This window comes from Nerophis ophidion, linkage group LG12, assembly GCF_033978795.1.
Source record: "Nerophis ophidion isolate RoL-2023_Sa linkage group LG12, RoL_Noph_v1.0, whole genome shotgun sequence".
In the NCBI taxonomy this organism is placed as follows: Eukaryota; Metazoa; Chordata; class Actinopteri; order Syngnathiformes; family Syngnathidae; genus Nerophis; species Nerophis ophidion.
Window position 1 is genome coordinate 30,395,792 of NC_084622.1, and position 18,481 is coordinate 30,414,272.

General features: G+C 39.4%; 1 protein-coding gene across 1 annotated transcript in view; it reads right to left on the reverse strand.

Moving 5' to 3' along the window:
• The window catches only part of LOC133563291 (carboxylesterase 5A-like), a 41,274-nt gene that overhangs the window by 20,354 nt on the left and 2,439 nt on the right, over positions 1-18,481 (reverse strand). The window contains exons 2-6 of the mRNA XM_061917348.1: positions 12,110-12,311; positions 11,908-12,046; positions 5,438-5,571; positions 3,244-3,397; positions 687-791 (exon numbers count right to left, since the gene is read on the reverse strand). Of these exons, the coding sequence (XP_061773332.1) occupies positions 687-791; positions 3,244-3,397; positions 5,438-5,571; positions 11,908-12,046; positions 12,110-12,311 (734 nt within the window). The remainder of the gene's footprint in view (positions 1-686; positions 792-3,243; positions 3,398-5,437; positions 5,572-11,907; positions 12,047-12,109; positions 12,312-18,481) is intronic.

The following is an 18,481-nucleotide window of genomic DNA, read 5'->3' on the forward strand; positions in this document are numbered from 1 at the left end:
AGATATCCAAGGAATTGAGAATGCCAACCAGCTGTGTTCAAATGCTGATTAAGAGGCGGAAAATGAGGGATTCAGGTAGACCTGCAAAGATTTCCGCCACAAACTGCCAGGAAAATTGTTCGAGATGCAAAGAAAAATCCACAAACAACTTCAGCTGAAATACAGGACTCTCTGAGTAATTGTGGTGTGGCTGTTTCAAGATGTACTGTAAGGAAGCACTTGAAAACGTCACGCTAACATCACGTGACACCTCTGATGAAGGCTGCAGAAGCAAGGTAGCCGAAACTTGTCAGGTACAACACTTTACCTTACTAGCTTGTACAAATCAACCATTTATAACTACACGTCAGTAGTCTAAACAAACCTCTTCAACATGTTCATTTTACTCGACTGGTGCACGAACACCCTGTGGTTTATTTATTTTACATATGTAACATCATCTACAAGGATACAAAGAATTGCTATTGCAATATCTAGTGGACACATGTAGAACAGCACTGTCTTTCGTTCAAAAATTTTGACTCATTTTTATACTTGGCAAGCTCATCCCGCGAGCCAGATAAAACCGGTTTGCGGGCCTGATCCGGCCCACGGGCCGTATGTTTTAACCCGCCCTGATTTACACCTTACACCCCACACTAACTAAGTCCTTATGAACTGACGTCACAAAGAACAAGTTACAATACCTTGACAAGACCCAATGAAGGTCTGCTGGTGTAGGCTCCAACCATTGCAACTCCGCTTTGAAATATTGCCCTGTGAAACAATCCTTGAGCTTGTGGAGACAGAGTCTGGGGAAATAAGGTCAATAATTTATTAAAGTGCTGCATTATGGATGACATTACTGTTGCTCTTTTTTTTTTTTTTTTACTGAAGGGACCTATGATGATTTTAATTTGCATTAAAAACACTTCCGTGTGGTCTAGATCAGTGGTTCTCAAACTGTGGTACTCAAGCTTCATCTAGTTGTACACTAAAGAATCAATGAGGTGATTAGTGTTTTATTGTCCTATATTCAAACTGTGTGTAATGTTACAGTGGCCAAAAACATTAGATATACTTATATAATAGAACCAATGCCTTGTTTTCAATGAATTCACAGGCCTACTACGCTACTGTATTTTAATGTGGGTCATTATGGTGTTACTTGGGGAGCCAAGTGTTTTCTGAGGTGGTACTTGGTGAAAACAAGTCTGAGAACCACTGGTCTAGATACTATGTATTGGGATATGTTTGGTGTAAATTTTACATACATTTTGCGCCACAGTCATATTTATAACCCACTTTCTGAGTTTCCGGTTCGTATGTGGAGGCGTTCCTTTTAGATTGTATATGAAACCACGCCTCGCCGTCTCCAAAAGTTTCATAATGTATCTTTTGAAAATTGACACTGTTTGAATATAATGTATATCTTGAAAAGAAATGTCACCCTATTTTTTTCTGGACACAGTCGAAAATAAACTTCCCAAAAATTATATAGAATTAGGTAAACATTAGTTAAACCTGCTGCATCGATACGGAGCCAGATAAAAAGATGCTGCAGGGCAAAGGGCGAGAAGTTATTCAGAATTTTATTTGCAGTGTTAAATGAACCTAAAATACAAAACCCAAAACCAGTGAAGTTGGCACGTTGTGTAAATGGTAAATAAAAACAGAATACAATGATTTGCAAATCCTTTTCAACTTTTATTCAATTGAATAGACTGCAAAGACAAGATATTTGATGTTCGAACTGAGGAACTTAATTTTTTTTTGCAAATTGTCATTAACTTTGAAATAAATGGCAGCAACACATTGCTAAAAAGTTGGCACAGGGGCATTTTTATCACTGTCTTACATGGCCTTTCCTTTTAACAACACTCAGTAAACATTTGGGAACTGAAAAGACCAATTTTTTAAGCTTTTCAAGTTGAATTTTTCCCATTCCTGCCTGATGTACAGCTTAAGTTGTCCAACAGTCCGGGGTCTCTCTTGTGGTATTTTAGGCTTCATAATGCGCCACATATTTTCAATGGGAGACAGGTCTGGACTACAGACAGGCCAGTCTAGTACCCGCACTCTTTTACTATGAAGCCACGCTGTTTTAACATGTGGCTTGGCATTGTCTTGCTGAAATAAGCAGGGGCGTCCATGATAACGTTGCTTGGATGACCACATATGTTGCTCCAAAACCTGTATGTACCTTTCAGCATTAACGGTGCCTTCACAGATGTGTATGTTACCCATGCCTTGGGCACTAATAAACCCCCATACCATCACAGATGCTGGCTTATAAACTTTGCGCCTATAACAATCCGGATGGTTCTTTTCCTCTTTGTTCCGGACGACACGGCGTCCATAATTTCCAAAAACAATTTGAAATGTGCACTCATCAGATCACAGAACGCTTTTCCACTTTGCATCAGTCCATCTTAGATGAGCTCGGGCCCAGCAAAGCCGGCAGCGTTTCTGGGTGTTGTTGATAAATGGATTTCGCTTTGCAAAGTAGAGTTTTAACTTGCACTTACAGATGTAGCGATGAACTGTAGTTACTGACAGTGATTTTTTCAGTGTTCCTGAGTCCATGTGGTGATATCCTTCACACACCGATGTCCGTTTTTGATGCAGTACCACCTGAGGGATCGAAGGTCCGTAATATCATGTCTTAAAGCACCTCTTCCCGAGGGCGTTTCAGTGTTATAACTTCACCTTTATATTTAGTGTTTAAGCAAAAATGCTTTTGTTCTGCCTTTTCGGTTTACACACGGTGTCTGCTTGTAAGTACTCTGTGATTGTGCGCTGCCGAACATGCTCGTCTGCTTGTGAACCAGCATTGAACGACGTAACGGCGTCGGGGGGTTACTTTTTGGAGGCGGTATAGTATCGGGGTACTATACTAATACCGGTATACCGTACAACCCTACGACAAACATGCAAGAGAATTACAACATTTTTAAAAGCAGTGTTCAGAAAAGTGTATGCATGCACGTCATCGCGAGACAGCCGTGGTTGACAGCCATGAACGCCTATTTTATGTCATTCTACCTTTTCCAAGGTTTAACTGTTAATTGTGATTAATACATACATTGAACTGGTAAATAGTTCTCTTAAACCACTATGGGCAACATATGCTAGTTATTGGTGGTTTTATATCTGTGGTTTTAAAAAAAATGTCATTTGGAAAAAGTGACATCCAGCAGCTTTAATTATCAAACAAAACAAGGGTGTATATGTTTTTCTGTGGCAGTGTTTGTTTTTGTTTACCAGTATTGACGCACTGATGCCTCCTGCAGATTCTCCGGCGATGGTGACAGCCTGAGGGTTGCCGCCAAAGGCCTCTATGTTTTCCTGCACCCACTTTAGAGCTGCCAGCTGATCCAAGAATCCCCAGTTTCCTCGAAGATGTTCGTCACCGGTGCTTTAGAATAGGACATTTTTGGATGCTATTGATTTTGCTTTTGCTTCTTGAAATGTAATGTGAATTTCTGCAACAACCATGTTTGGTAACACTCGCCCGATAGTTCACCAACATATAATCAGGACGACTTTGTTCATTGGACACACAAAACTCAAAACCAGTGAAGTGGGCACATTGTGTAAATGGTAAATAAAAACAGAATACAATGATTTGCAAATCCTTTTCAACTTATATTCAATTGAATAAACAAGATATTTATTGATCGAACTGAGAAACTTCATTGTTTTTGCAAATAATCATTAACTTAGAATTTAATGGCAGCAACACGTTGCAAAAAAGTTGTCACAAAGCATTTTTACCACTGTGTTACATGGCTTTTCCTTTTAACAACACCCAGTATATGTTTGGGAACTGAGGAGACCCATTTTTTAAGTTTTTCAGGTGGAATTCTTTCCCATTCTTGCTTTGTGGTCTTTTATGCTTCATAATGCGCCACACATTTTAATTTGGAGACAGGTCTGGACTACAGGCAGGCCAGTCTAGTACCCGCATTCTTTTACTAGGAAGCCACGCTGTTGTAATAAGTGGCTTGGCATTGTCTTGCTGAAATAAGCAGGGGCGTCCATGATTACGTTGTTTGAATAGCAACATATGTTGCTCCAAAACCTGTGTGTACCTTTCAGCATTAATGTGCCTTCACAGATGTGTAAGTTACCCATGCCTTGGGCACTAATACACCCCCATACCATCACGGATGCTGGCTTATAAACTTTGCGCCTATAACAATCCGTATGGTTCTTTTCCTCTTTGTTCCGGAGGGAGGTCATGACTACCAGAGTTTCCAAAAAGAATTTGAAATGTTGACTCGTCAGACCACAGACCACTTTTTCACTTCGCATCAGTCCATTTTAGAGGAGCTCAGGCCCAGTAAAGCCGGCGGAGTTTCTGGGTGTTGTTGATGAAATTTTAATTTGTACTTACAGATGTAGCAACAAACTGTAAGTGCGGTGTAGCTCGGTTGGTAGAGCGGCCGTGCCAGCAACTTGAGGGTTGCAGGTTCGAAACCCGCTTCCGCCATCTTTGTCACTGCTGTTGTGTCCTTGGGCAAGACACTTTACCCACCTGCTCCCAGTGCCACCCACACTGGTTTAAATGTAACTTGGATATTGGGTTTCACTATGTAAAGCACTTTGAGTCACTAGAGAAAAAGCGCTATATAAATATATTTCACTTCACTTCACTGACAGTGGTTTTCTGAAGTGTTCCTGAGCCCACGTGGTGATATCCTTTACATACTGATGTTGATTTTTGGTGCAGTACCGCCTGAGGGATCGAAGGTTCGTAATATCATCACTTACTTGCAGTGATTTCTCCAGATTCTCTGAACCTTTTGATGGTATTACGGACTATAGATGATGAAATCCCTAAATTCCTAGCAATAGTTTGTTGAGAAATATTGTTCTTAAACTGCTTGCTCACGCATTTGTTCACAAAGTTTGTTCCTTGCTTTCATGGAAGCTGCTTTTATACCCAATCATTGCACCCACATGTTCCCAATCAGTCTGTTCACCTGTGGGATATTCCAAATAAGTGTTTGATGGGCATTCCTCAACTTTCTCAGTCTTCTTTGCCACCTGTGCCAGCTTTTTTTAAAACACGTTGCAGGCATCAAATTCCAAATGAGCTAATATTTGCAAAAAATTAAGTTTTCCAGTTGGAACGTTAAGTATCTTGTCTTTGCAGTCTATTCAATGGAATATAGGTTGAAAAGGATTTGCAAATCATTGTTTTCTGTTTTTATTTACCATTTACACAACATGTCAACTTCACTCGTTTTGGGTTTTGTAGTTCTAAGATGTGAAGAGCACAATGTTCAACATTATATACGTATTTTATACCTCATCTTTATCATTTGGCAATATGACATATTGTCAAATAAAAATGCTGGGGATGGGGAATAATGAATGCAGCACATTTTGTTAGTGATGTTGTGGGAAGTCCCATTATTGAACAAATAAGGCAAGCAATATGGTTACTTACCCCAGGAATCCAAGAATGCCAAGGCGAAATTGAACGATAACGACCACTATATTTTCATATGCAGCCAATGGAGCTCCATCATACTGAGAAGCAGCACCTATTGCCAAACCTCCTCCATGGAGCCACACCATTACCTGACCAACACAGAGCACAGAGGAGACATTTTAACAAGGCAAGGTGTCAAAACTACAGTGAACGCTCATCAGCTGGAAAGTAAGAATAAAATAAGCCTCTAAAGTAGACATTTTCCCTATTTGTCTTTTAGATTTAAAAAAATATATTTTTGTTACATTTAATTTCTACACTGTGCTGCAAGCCAATACAAAACAAGCCGCCTCTCTCAGTATGCCCCTGGGCCTTAGTTTAGACCCGGGTCTTCAGCATTTTTTAGACCAAGGACCCCCAAACTGACTTATATATGAAATGATGACCTTATTTTACATTAAACCAGTCTGGAAGGTACCTTGTTATTGTGTAATACAAACAATATTCAAATAATAACAGTGTTGTGTCTGTTCATAGCTAGCTGGCAACTACCGTGCTAATCGCTAGCTGGCAACTAGTGCGCTAATTACTAGTTGGCAAGTTACTAACATGCTGAACAATAACTGGCAACTGGTACGTTAATCGCTAGCTGGCTACTAGTATGCTAATCACTAGCTGGAAACTACTGCACTAATTGCTAGTTGGAAAGTTACTAACATGCTAAACAATACCTGGTAACTGGTACGTTAATCGCTAGCTGGCTGCTAGTGTGCTAATCACTAGATGGAAACTACTGCACTAATTACTAGTTGGAAAGTTACTAACATGCGAAAGAATAACTGGTAACTGGTGCGTTAATCGCTAGCTGGCTACTACCGTGCTAATCACTAGCTGGCAACTAGTGCGCTTATTACTAGTTGGCAAGTTACTAACATGCTAAACAATAACAGGCAACTGGTACATTAATCGCTAGCTGGCTACTAGTGTGCTAATCACTAGCTGGCAACTAGTGCGCTAATTACTAGTTGGCAAGTTACTAATGTGCGAAAGAATAATTCACAACTGGTATGTTAATCGCTAGCTGGCTACTAGTGTGCTAATCACTAGCTGGAAACTAGTGCGCAAATTACTAGTTGGCAAGTTATTAACATGCTAAACAATAATTGGCAACTAGTATGTTAACAGCTAGCTGGCTACTAGTGTGCTAATCACAAGCTGTAAACTAGTGTGCTAATTACTAGTTGGCAAGTTACTAACATGCGAAACAATAACTGGCAACTGGTATGTTAATCGCCAGCTGGCTATTAGAGTACTAATCGCTGGCTGGCAACTGGTGCAATAATTATTACTTAGCAAGTTAGTAACATGCTAGTAGCCAGTTAGCGTGCTAATCACCAGAGCATTGACTGCTAGCTGGCAACTAACGCGACAACTGTTAGGCGACAATTAGGGTGTTAATCACTAGCTCACAACTCGTGCGCTAATCAATGGCTGGTAACTATAAGAACACTAATCATTAGCTGACATCTAACACGCTAATCGGTAGTTGTCAACTATTATGATAACCGCTAGCTGGCAACTAGCAGGCTAATCACTGGCTGGCAACTGGTGCGATAATTACTAGTTAGCAAGTCACTAACATGCTAAACAATATCTGGCAACTAGTGTGCTAATCACTAACTGGCAACTAACACGTTTATTGCTGGCTGTCAACTAGTACGACAACCGCTAGCTGGCAACTTGCAGGCTAATCGCTGGCTGGCAACAAGTGCGCTAATTACTAGTTGGCAAGTTACTAACATGCTAAACAATAACTGGCAACTGGTACGTTAATCGCTAGCTGCCAAATAGTGTGCTAATCACCAGCTGGCAACTAGTGCATTGACTGCTAACTAGCAACTAACGTGACAACTGTTTGGCGACAAATGAGTGTTATTCGCTGGCTGAAAACTAGTGTGCTAATCAATGACTTGCAAATAGAAGAACGCCAATCACTAGCTGACAGCTAACTAGCTAATCGCTACTTGTCAACTAACAGGCTAATCGCTGTTTGGCAACTAGTCCGCTAATTACTAGTTGGCAAGTTACTAAAATGCTAAACAATAACTGGCATCTGGTACGTTAATTGCTAGCTGGCTACTAGTGTGCTAATCACTATCTGGCAACTAGAGCATTGACTGCTAGCTGCCAACTTATGCAACAACTGCTAAGCGATAACTAGGGTGTTAGTTGCTAGCTGAAAACTTGTGTGCTAATCAATGGCTGGCAACTAGAAGAACGCTAATCACCAGCTGACAACTAACACGCTAATAGCTAGCTGTCAACTAATATGATAAATGCTAGCTGGCAACTAGCAGGCTAATAGCTGGCTGGCAACTAGTCAGCTAATTGCTATTTGCAAGTTACAAACATGCTAAACAATAACTGGCAACCGGTACGTTAATTGCTAGCTGGCAACTACTGTGCTAATCACTAGCTGGCAACTAGAGCATTGACTGCTAGCTGGCAACTATCATGACAATTGTTAGGCGACAACTAGGGCGTTAATTGCTAGCTGAAAACTAGTATGCTAATCAATGCCTGGCAACTAGAAGAACACTAATCACTAGCTGATAACTAACACGTTAATTTCCGGCTGTCAACTAGTACAATAACCGTTAGCTGGCAACTAGCAGGATAATCGCTGGCTGGCAACTAGTGTGCTAATCACTGGCTGGTAACTAGAGCATTGACTGCTAGCTGGCAAATAACGCAGTAATTGTTAGGCAACAACTAGGGCGTTATTCGCTAGCTGAAAACTAGTGTGCTAATCAATGTTTGGCAACTAAAAGAACACTAATCCCTAGCTGATAACTAACACGCTAATCGCTAGCTGTCAACTAGTATGATAACAGTTAGCTGGCAACCAGTAGGCTAATCGCTGGCTGACAACTAACACGCTAATCGCTAGCTGGCAACTAGCAGGCTAATCGCTTGCTGGCAACTAGTTGTGTTAATCACTAGCTGGCAACTAGAGCATTGACTGGCAATAACTGGCAACTGGTGTGTTAATCGCTAGCTGGCCACTAGTGTTTTAATCGCGAGGTGGTTACTAGGTTGCTAATCACTAGCTGAAAACTAGAGCATTGACTGCTAGCTGACAAATAACGCGGAAATTTTTAGGCGACAACTGGGGCGTTAATCGCTACCTGAAAACTAGTGTGCTAATCAATGGCTAGCAACTAGAAGATTGCTAATCACTAGCTGACAACTAACATGTTAATCGCTAGCTGTCAACTAGTATGCTGATTGCTAGCTGACAACTACCATGATAATCGTTAGCTCACAACTAAAGTGCCAATCGCTAGATGACAACTAGTGTGCTAATTATGAGCTTGCAACTAGAGCGCTAATCGCTAGCTATGTTAAATGCTAACACAGATAATATAATTATTATTCATGTTACAAATTATTTATTCACATTCATGACAGTGTGTTGGCTCAATGTTCATGTGTATTTAAAGATATTTACATTTGAGGATAAATTGTGGGAGCAAATATAGCAACATATATGTAGAGGTTGCCCTCTAGTGGGTTTTTCCGACCACCACACACTTCCACGAATTCAGGGTATAACACTGTTTTATTTTGTTCTGAAGGTGCGAGCTTTTTGCTTCCCAGCATCAAGTCTTGTCTGCGTCTGTCCAGCAGCACCTCCAACTCCAACTACTCGTCTCATCACGGTTGCTGCTAATAAAGGCGACAGGTGATTAGATAACAAGGTCCACCTGGGCCATCTACGCACTTGTCGTTGCCGGTCCTGGCAACACCCCTTTTTGCGGCAGGCCTGCAGGCCACGCCCCCCTCCACAATATAGTTTTTTAATTTACAGCCCCCCTTCAGTACCTCTGCGAAGCCCTGGGAGAAGTGGACCCCTGTTGAAGACCTCTGCTTTTAGAGCTGTTTGTAAGGGTTACGTGCACAACGTGACGTTAAATTAGTGAAAAGCCATAGCTCTAGTCGAATATTTCACTTGTTAGCTGCCTTTTTTGCGAGCAATCCATGGTCATTAAAGAGAGAATGGGAGTGTTATTGCAGTTGGAACTAATTGACACTAATTTTTCTGCAAATGTTGACCCAAAGTCTGAGATGGCAGCTCTCTGAATGAGTCGTACACAGGACATGTTTTACAAGCTAATCATCCATCCATCCATCCATTTTCTACCGTTTGTCCCTTTTTAGGGTCACGGGGGGCGCTGGAGCCTATCCCAGCTGTATCCCGGCGGAAGGTGGTTTACACCCTGGACAAGTCGCCACCTCACCGCAGAGCCAACACAGATAGACAGACAACATTCACACTCACATTCACACACTAGGGCCAATTTAGTGTTGCCAATCAACCTATCCCCAGGTGCATGTCTTTGGAGGTGGGAGGAAGCCGGAGTACCCGGAAGGAACCCACGCATTCACGGGGAGAACATGCAAACTCCCCACAGAAAGATCCCGAGCCTGGGATTGAACCCAGGACTGCAGGACCTTCGTATTGTGAGGCACATGCACTAACCCCTCTTCCACTGTGTTGCCCAAGCAAGCACGGTACAAGATGATCAATCACACCTTTACCTTTTGCGGGTTTGATTCATTCAGAGAGCCCCGTCACACGAGACTAGAATGTCTGCATGTGGACCAGCGAGACATTGTAGAAAAGCAACAAAATGCATACCTGCAGCAGTAAAGCCGACAAGCGTTTTTAAGGGTGAAATGCTGGAAGAACGTGATCATGTTGGCAGGTCTGCTCTTCCGTGCAGAGACTGTGCCAACTTGCCCAACTGGTGTACAGACTAACAGTCTCTGCAGGAATTTGCGATGTTCCGATTGTCCTAATTCACGCTAATTTAATCAATCCCGACAAATTATGGGTAGTTTTGTAGTTTTGTAACCTTCCCACCATTTCCCCCCACATTTTGGCCAACCAGCATCAATTAAATGTGTCTCTGAGCTTGTGTTTAAACGTGCACATCAATTTTCTCATCAAAACTAATGTTTGTTTCTTGTGTAGATGGAAGAGCAGCGACATGTAACAATATATCAACCCTTTATTGTTCAAACGCTCATAGTTCAGACCTACTTCTTGTTCCTGTCTACAATGCTGAGCCTTCTGGGTAATGCAAATACAAACTTTTAGCAACACACCAATGTCCTCAATTCCTCGTTCACACGTATTTATGTGTGTGTATATATATATATATATATATATATATATATATATATATATATATATATATATATATATGTATGTGTGTGTGTGTGTGTGTGTATATATACATGTATATATATATATACATATATATATATATATATATATGTATATATATATATATATATACATATATATATTTATATATATATATGTATGTGTATATATATATATATATATATATATATATATATATATATATATATATATATATATATATATATATATGCTGTATATATACATATATATATAAATAAACATTGATTGATTCCCCTAATCCCCTGACAAGCAGGGAAACCTTGTGGGGATGATATATATATATATATATATATATATATATATATATATATATATATATATATATATATATATATATATATAATTTATATATATATATATATTCCCCTAATCCCTCAGGGGATTAGGTGAATCAATCAATCAATCAATGTTTATTTATATAGCCCTAAATCACAAGTGTCTCAAAGGGTTGCACAAGCCACAACGAGATCCTCGGTTCAGATCCCACATCAGGGCAAGGAAAAACTCAACCAAATGGGACAATGAGATACCTTGGAGAAGACCACAGATGTGGGATCCCCGTACCTGTGCAATATCCCCCTGAGGAGCAGAGAAACCTGCGAAACAGGCTTGTAGGGATGATATAGCCTTTGTGTTTTTTCTGACCTAACGTATATATATATATATATATATATATATATATATATATATATATATATATATATATATATATATATATATATATATATATATATATATACATATATATGTATGTGTGTATATATATATGTATGTGTATATATTTATATATATATATACATATATATTATTACATATTTATTAACACATGTATATGTGATGTATGAGTCTACGTGTATGTATATATATGTAAATGTATATCTTTTTGTATGTATATATCAATGTGTATGTATGAATATGTATGTAGATGAATATATACATATATGTACATGTATGTGTATATATATGTATGTATATATATAAAAATATATATATATACATATATATATATATATATATATGTGTGTGTGTGTGATTGTGTGTATATATTTATGTCTGTGTGTATATATATATACACACACACACACACACATGTAATATATATATATATATATATATATATATATATATATATATATATATATATATATATATATATATATATATATATACACAGTGAATTCATATTGAATGTATGTACTTTTAAACATACCGGTAGTTTGTCACCTCTTTTTACTCCTGCTTGGGTGTACACATTCAGATAGAGGCAGTCCTCTGACAGCTCTGGTGGGGTGTACTGTACTGACATGACTTTGGAAGCATTCACGACCATTTCAGAATCCTGAATACACCTAAGAAAGAACAAGACGTAGTTAGTTTCATAGAAAAGGTCATTCATAGTGATTCACTCTTACATGGGGGGTTGGCGTGTGCCATCTCTTTCCCCATCCCAAGGCTCTGGATCTTGGGGAGCCGCCAGGCGCAGGGGACCGACTGGAGGGCGGGCAAAGGGGATTCCCAGGAATTGCTTTACTTTTGTCTCTGTGCCTTTTACAGACACAATTCCCCCTCTTATTTGGCCATTTGTCAGTGATACTACTGGGTCAATGCTCCCACCTAAAAATGCAAAAACCAATTAACCTTGTCTGAAATGCTCATAATAAAATGTCACATATCGTATTTGAATTTCAATGTGATTGAACATTAAGGGCTCGATGTACGAAAGAATTGCTTGTACTAAAACTCGTGCAAACTTGACAGCAAAGCTGATCCGCTAAAAGAGGATTGCTTCTCTTAAATGAGCAGAATAATTAGCGCAATCTATTTAGTGTGACGGTCTTCATGAATATGCAGAAAAATGCTGATTATCAGAACGCAAATATATTTTTCGTTTTGATATATTTTCTGTAGGAGAACAAACATGACACAAACCTTCCTAATTGTTAGAAATCCCACTGTTTATGTTCTACATGCTTCACTGATGAGAGTATTTGGAAAGCACCGTTTTGTCCTACTAATTTCAGTGATCTTTGAACTCATCGTAGTTTGTTTACATGTGTAACTTTCTCCCAGATGCTGCCACAGAAAGACTTGTTTTATGCCATTCCTTCTTTGTCCCATTTTGTCCACCAAATGTTTTATGCTGTGCGTGAATGCACAAAAGTGAGCTTTGTTGATTTTATTGATTTGCTGGAGTGCTTATCAGGCATATTTGGTCAATCCATGACTGCAAGCTCATCGATGCTGACATGCTATTTAGGTTAACACATGTACATTGTGAATCATTATGCCTCATTTGTAGGTAGATTTCAGCTCATTTAATTTCCCTTACTTATGTCCTCTGTGTATGTCATTTATATTTGAATGTGTCATGACACATTATCTGCATTTCTGATAGTTGTTTGTGTGCCATGTTGTTCCGGACCACAGCAAACGTTACCCAGCTTGCAAAGATTGTAATAAATCCATTAGAAGAAGACAGCTTGCCGTTTCCTTAAACTTGGACACACATATCTGTACCTTTGGCCTTTTTCAGACAGCCATTTTCCAGAAGTTTTCTCACCCTCTGAGAAGCCTCCATTTTACTAATGATTTCCAATGTTGCAAAAATGTGTACAATAAAAGTTGAAATGCAACATTTCTGTCAACAAAGATTTGCTTTGATAGTAGGCTAATATAGACACTTACATCATGTGTTGCCTTCATTTTAACAGTTACATAAGACTTTTAATGTCATTTTGATAGTAGGCTAATATAGACACATCATGTGTTGCCTTCATTATAACACTTACATAAGTCTTTTAAAGTCATTTTGATAGTAGTAGATATAAGGCTTTTAATTTATTGCGGATCCAGACAGATTTTTTTTTTTTTTTGGTCCAATATGGCTATTTCAACATTTTGGGTTACTGACACCTGATTTAGGGGGCTGATTAAAACAAATTCAATTGATGCGTTTTCTTCTCTGATATAAAAAATAAATTAAATGACAATTGTGCTTTGACTTAGGAAATATGGAATTATAATATATCTTCTATATAAAGGAACATTTTTCAATAAGCTTTATCTTGTATTTGGTCATTCGATATGCACGAATGCGTTGCTGTTGTGATGATGGGGCCGTATAGCTCGGATGGTAGAGCGGCCGTGCCAGCAACTTGAGGGTTCCAGGTTTGATCCCCGCTTCCGCCATCCTAGTTATTTCCGTTGTGTCCTTGGGCCAGACACTTTACTTACCTGCTCCCAGTGCCACCCACACTGGTTTAAATGTAACTTAGATATTGGGTTTATCTATGTAAAAGTGCTTTGAGTCACTAGAGAAAAGTGCTGTATAAATATAATTCAGGCATATAAATATAATTCACATGATTCACCGCTTCTCTGCACAGTGCACTGTCAATTTGCTAAAAAATTGTTTCTGCTGTCTTTAGATTTAAATTCTGTATTGCACAAAAGGTATTACATATTAAAAATGTGCGCTTGTAGTTCGGGGGTCTGCAACATGCGCCACCCTAGTAGCTTTTTCAAAACTATAAAAAATGGAAAAAGATTAGGGAAAAAATATATATTTTGTTTTAATATGGTTTCTATAGGAGGACAAACATGACACAAACCTCCCTAATTGTTAGAAATCCACAGGTTTATATTAAACATGCGTCAGTGATTAGAAACTATTTGGCGGGCGCCGTTTTGTACTACTATTTTGGGCGGTCCTTGAACTCACCATAGTTTGTTTACTTGTATAACTTCCTCCGATATTCTAAGGTATCAATCAATCAATCAATTGATGTTTATTTATATAGCCCTAAATCGCAAGTGTCTCAAAGGGCTGCACAAGCCACAACGATCCATCCCACATCAGGGCAAGGAAAAACTCAACCCAGTGGGATGACAATGAGGAACCTTGGAGAGGACCGCAGATGTGGGTGACCCAAACCCCGGTGCAATGGACGTTGAGTGTATCTAGCATAATATTGTGAAAGTCCAGTCCATAATGGATTTAACATAATAATGAGAGCCCAGTCCATAAGTTTTATGCCACTCCTTTTAGTCTCATTTTGTCCAACAAACTTTTAATGTTTTGCATGAATGCACAAACGTGAGCTTTGTTAAAGTTATTGACTTGTGTGGAGTGTTGAGCAATCATATTTGGTCACTGCATGACTGCAAGCTAATCGATGCTAACATGCTATTTAGACTAGCGGTATGTACATATTGCATCATTATGCCTTGTGGGTAGGCATATTTGAGCTCATTTCATTTCCTTTAAGCCCTCTTAATTCAATTTATAATTGGATGTCTCATGACACATTGTGTGTATGTAATATTGGCTGCATTTATCATAGTTATTTGTGTGTCATATTGTTCCAGACCACAGCAAACATTTCCCAGCTTGCAAAGATTGCAATAAACCCATCAGAAGAAGACAGCCTGCCGTTTCCTTTTAACTTGGACGCACACATCAATACTTTTGGCATTTGTAAGCCGGTCATTTCCAGGAGTTAACTCACCCACTGAGAAGCCTCCATTTTACTAATGATTTTGAATGTTGTAAAAATGTGTAGAATAATTATTACATTTCAACATTTCTGTCAACAAAGATTTGCGTCAACCTGCAACACATAGTGATTTTGATAGTGGACTAAAATAGCTAATATAGACACCTATATCATGTGTTGTCTTCATTATAAGACTTTAATATTTTTTGCGGCTTCAGACAGATTTTTGTTGTTGTATTTTTGGTCCAATATCGCTCTTTCGACATTTTGGGTTGCCGACCCCTTGTTCTAGTTCAGTGGTTCTCAACCTTTTTTCAGTGAACATTTTTTTAATTCAAGTACCCCGTAATCAGAGCAAAGCATTTTTGGTTGAAAAAAAGAGATAAAGAAGTAAAATACAGCACTATGTCATCAGTTTCTGATTTATTAAATTTTAAAACAGTGCAAAATATTGCTCAATTGTAGTGGTCTTTCTTGAACTATTTGGAAAGAAAGATATAAAAATAACTAAAAAGTTGTTGAAAAATAAACAAGTGATTCAATTATAAATAAAGATTTCTACACATAAAAGTAATCTTCAACTTAAAGTGCCCTCTTTGGGGATTGTAATAGAGATCCATCTGGATTCATGAATTTAATTATTGTCACGCCTGTGGATTTTATTGTGTTTTTGTTATGTTTGGTCATGTTATGTTTTGCTTTTTTGGACATTCAGTTCTTGCATATTGCACTTCCTGGTTTGTTTTGTTACCATAGTTACCCATTAGTATCACCTGGTCTCCTAGTCACGTCCCTGTCCCTGGCCTCACACCTGTTTTCACTAATCATCACAGCTGCTATTTAAGTCATTCTTTTTATGTCTTCGTCCTGGCATCTTCACGCCTACCCATGCTTCACTTCCTTCATGCCCTCGAACACCTTGCCACCCATGCCCCTTGTTTTGGTCACAGTAAGTTTTGTATTTATGCCTCAGTGCAAGTATTGTTTTTTTATGCCACAGTGCACACTTTAGTCATGTCATTGTGCTAGTTTTGTTTTGATTAGCCTAGTTTATTATCCGCCATTGGGCGTGTCTTTGGTTTGCTTTTTTGTAGTTTGGTTGTTTATTAAATAAATTAAACATGTACTCACGTCCACATCTGGCTCGTTCCAAACATTCTCCGCATCGAAGAAACAACCCTAATCCAAGTCGCAGTTTGACAATTCTAAACATTTCTTCACAAAAAAAGAAATCTTTAACATCAATATTTATGGAACATGTCCACAAAAAATCGAGCCGTCTACACTGAATATTGCATTGTTGTATTTCTTTTCACAGTTTATGAACTTACATTCATATTTTGTTGAAGTATCATTCAATAAATATATTTATAAAGGATTTTTGAGTTGTTGCTATTTTTAGAATATTAAAAAAAAAATCTCACGTACCCCTTGGCATACCTTCAAGTACCCCCATTTGAAAACCACAGTTCTAGTTCAACAACATCGCTCCCAGGTTGGACAGCACAATAACATGAATGCAGAGGGCACATAATGTCAGTATTACTCACAAGAACTTCATTTAAACCAGGCGGTCTGCACCACTTTTCAACTGCACATGTCTTAGTCCACAATTTTAGTTTGCACATATTGTTTAGCGCCTGTTATTTGGATCTTAGTAAATGGCCCTAAGGACGCACACACACACACACACACACACACACACACATACACACACACACACACACACACACACACGAGGTCAGTTATATCACATGCTATATCACTATATCACTATATCACGTCCTGGTCGTGGAACTGTGGACCAGCTCTATACTCTCGGCAGGGTTCTTGAGGGTGCATGGGAGTTTGCCCAACCAGTCCACATGTGCTTTGTGGACTTGGAGAAGGCATTCGACCGTGTCCCTCGGGAAGTCCTGTGGGGAGTGCTCAGAGAGTATGGGGTACCGGACTGTCTTATTGTGGCAGTCCGCTCCCTGTACGATCAGTGCCAGAGTTTGGTCCGCATTGCTGGCAGTAAGTCGGACACGTTTCCAGTGAGGGTTGGACTCCGCCAAGGCTGTCCTTTGTCACCGATTCTGTTCATAACTTTTATGGACAGAATTTCTAGGCGCAGCCAAGGTGAATTTGCTGTCGGAGCAATGACCTTTCACCCGTGACGTCACAACAGGAAGCGACCCGCCATTTTCTCAAAAACATTACACACACCAAGTCAAATCAGCTCTGTTATTTTCCGTTTTTTTGACTGTTTTCCGTACCTTGGAGACATCATGCCTCGTAAGTGTGTTGTCGGAGGGTGTAACAACACGAACAGAGACGGATTCAAGTTGACTTCTGTGGAGTGTGCTAATCAGACATATCAATGGTCACGGCATGCTAATCAATGTTAACATGCTATTAAGGCTAGCTGTATGTACATTTTGCATCATTATGCCTCATTTGTAGCTATATTTGCATCCAGCCTTTCCCTCCACCCACATTTAATGCCAAACAAACACATACCAATCGACAGATTCAAGTTTCACCATTGGTCAAAAGATGCAAAAGTCCCTCGTTTGTTCTGTTCTGTCATAGCATCGCTACCGACGATAGCGATGCCACGACGGAGATATGTGGATATCCTGCGACACTCAAAGCAGATGCATTTCCAACGATAAAGTCAACGAAATCACAAAGGTGAGTTTTGTTGATGTTATTGACATATGTGCTAATCAGAAATATTTGCGCACGGCATGACTGCAAGCTAATCGATGCTAACATACTATTTAGGCTAGCTGTATGTAGATATTGCATCATTATGGGGACAACGTGGCGCAGTGGGAGAGTGGCCGTGCGCAACCCGAGGGTTCCTGGTTCAATCCCCACCCAGTACCAACCTCGTCACATCCGTTGTGTCCTGAGCGAGACACTTCACCCTTGCTCCTGATGGGTGCTGGTTAGCGCCTTGCATGGCAACTCCCTCCATCAGTGTGTGAATGTGTGTGTGAATGGGTAAATGTGGAAGTAGTGTCAAAGCGCTTTGAGTACCTTGAAGGTAGAAAAGCGCTATACAAGTACAACCCATTTATCATTTGTAGCTATATTTGCATCCAGCCTTTCCCTCCAACCACATTTAATGCCAAACAAACACATACCAATCGATGGATTCAAGTTGCACCAGTTGTCAAAAGATGCAATTGATGGTTGGAAGGCGATCGCCAAATTTATCCTCGTTGCCGTTGTCGGTCGTGATATGGCTCAATAGCTTCAGTTTCTTCTTCAATTTCGTTTTTGCTATCTGCCTCCACA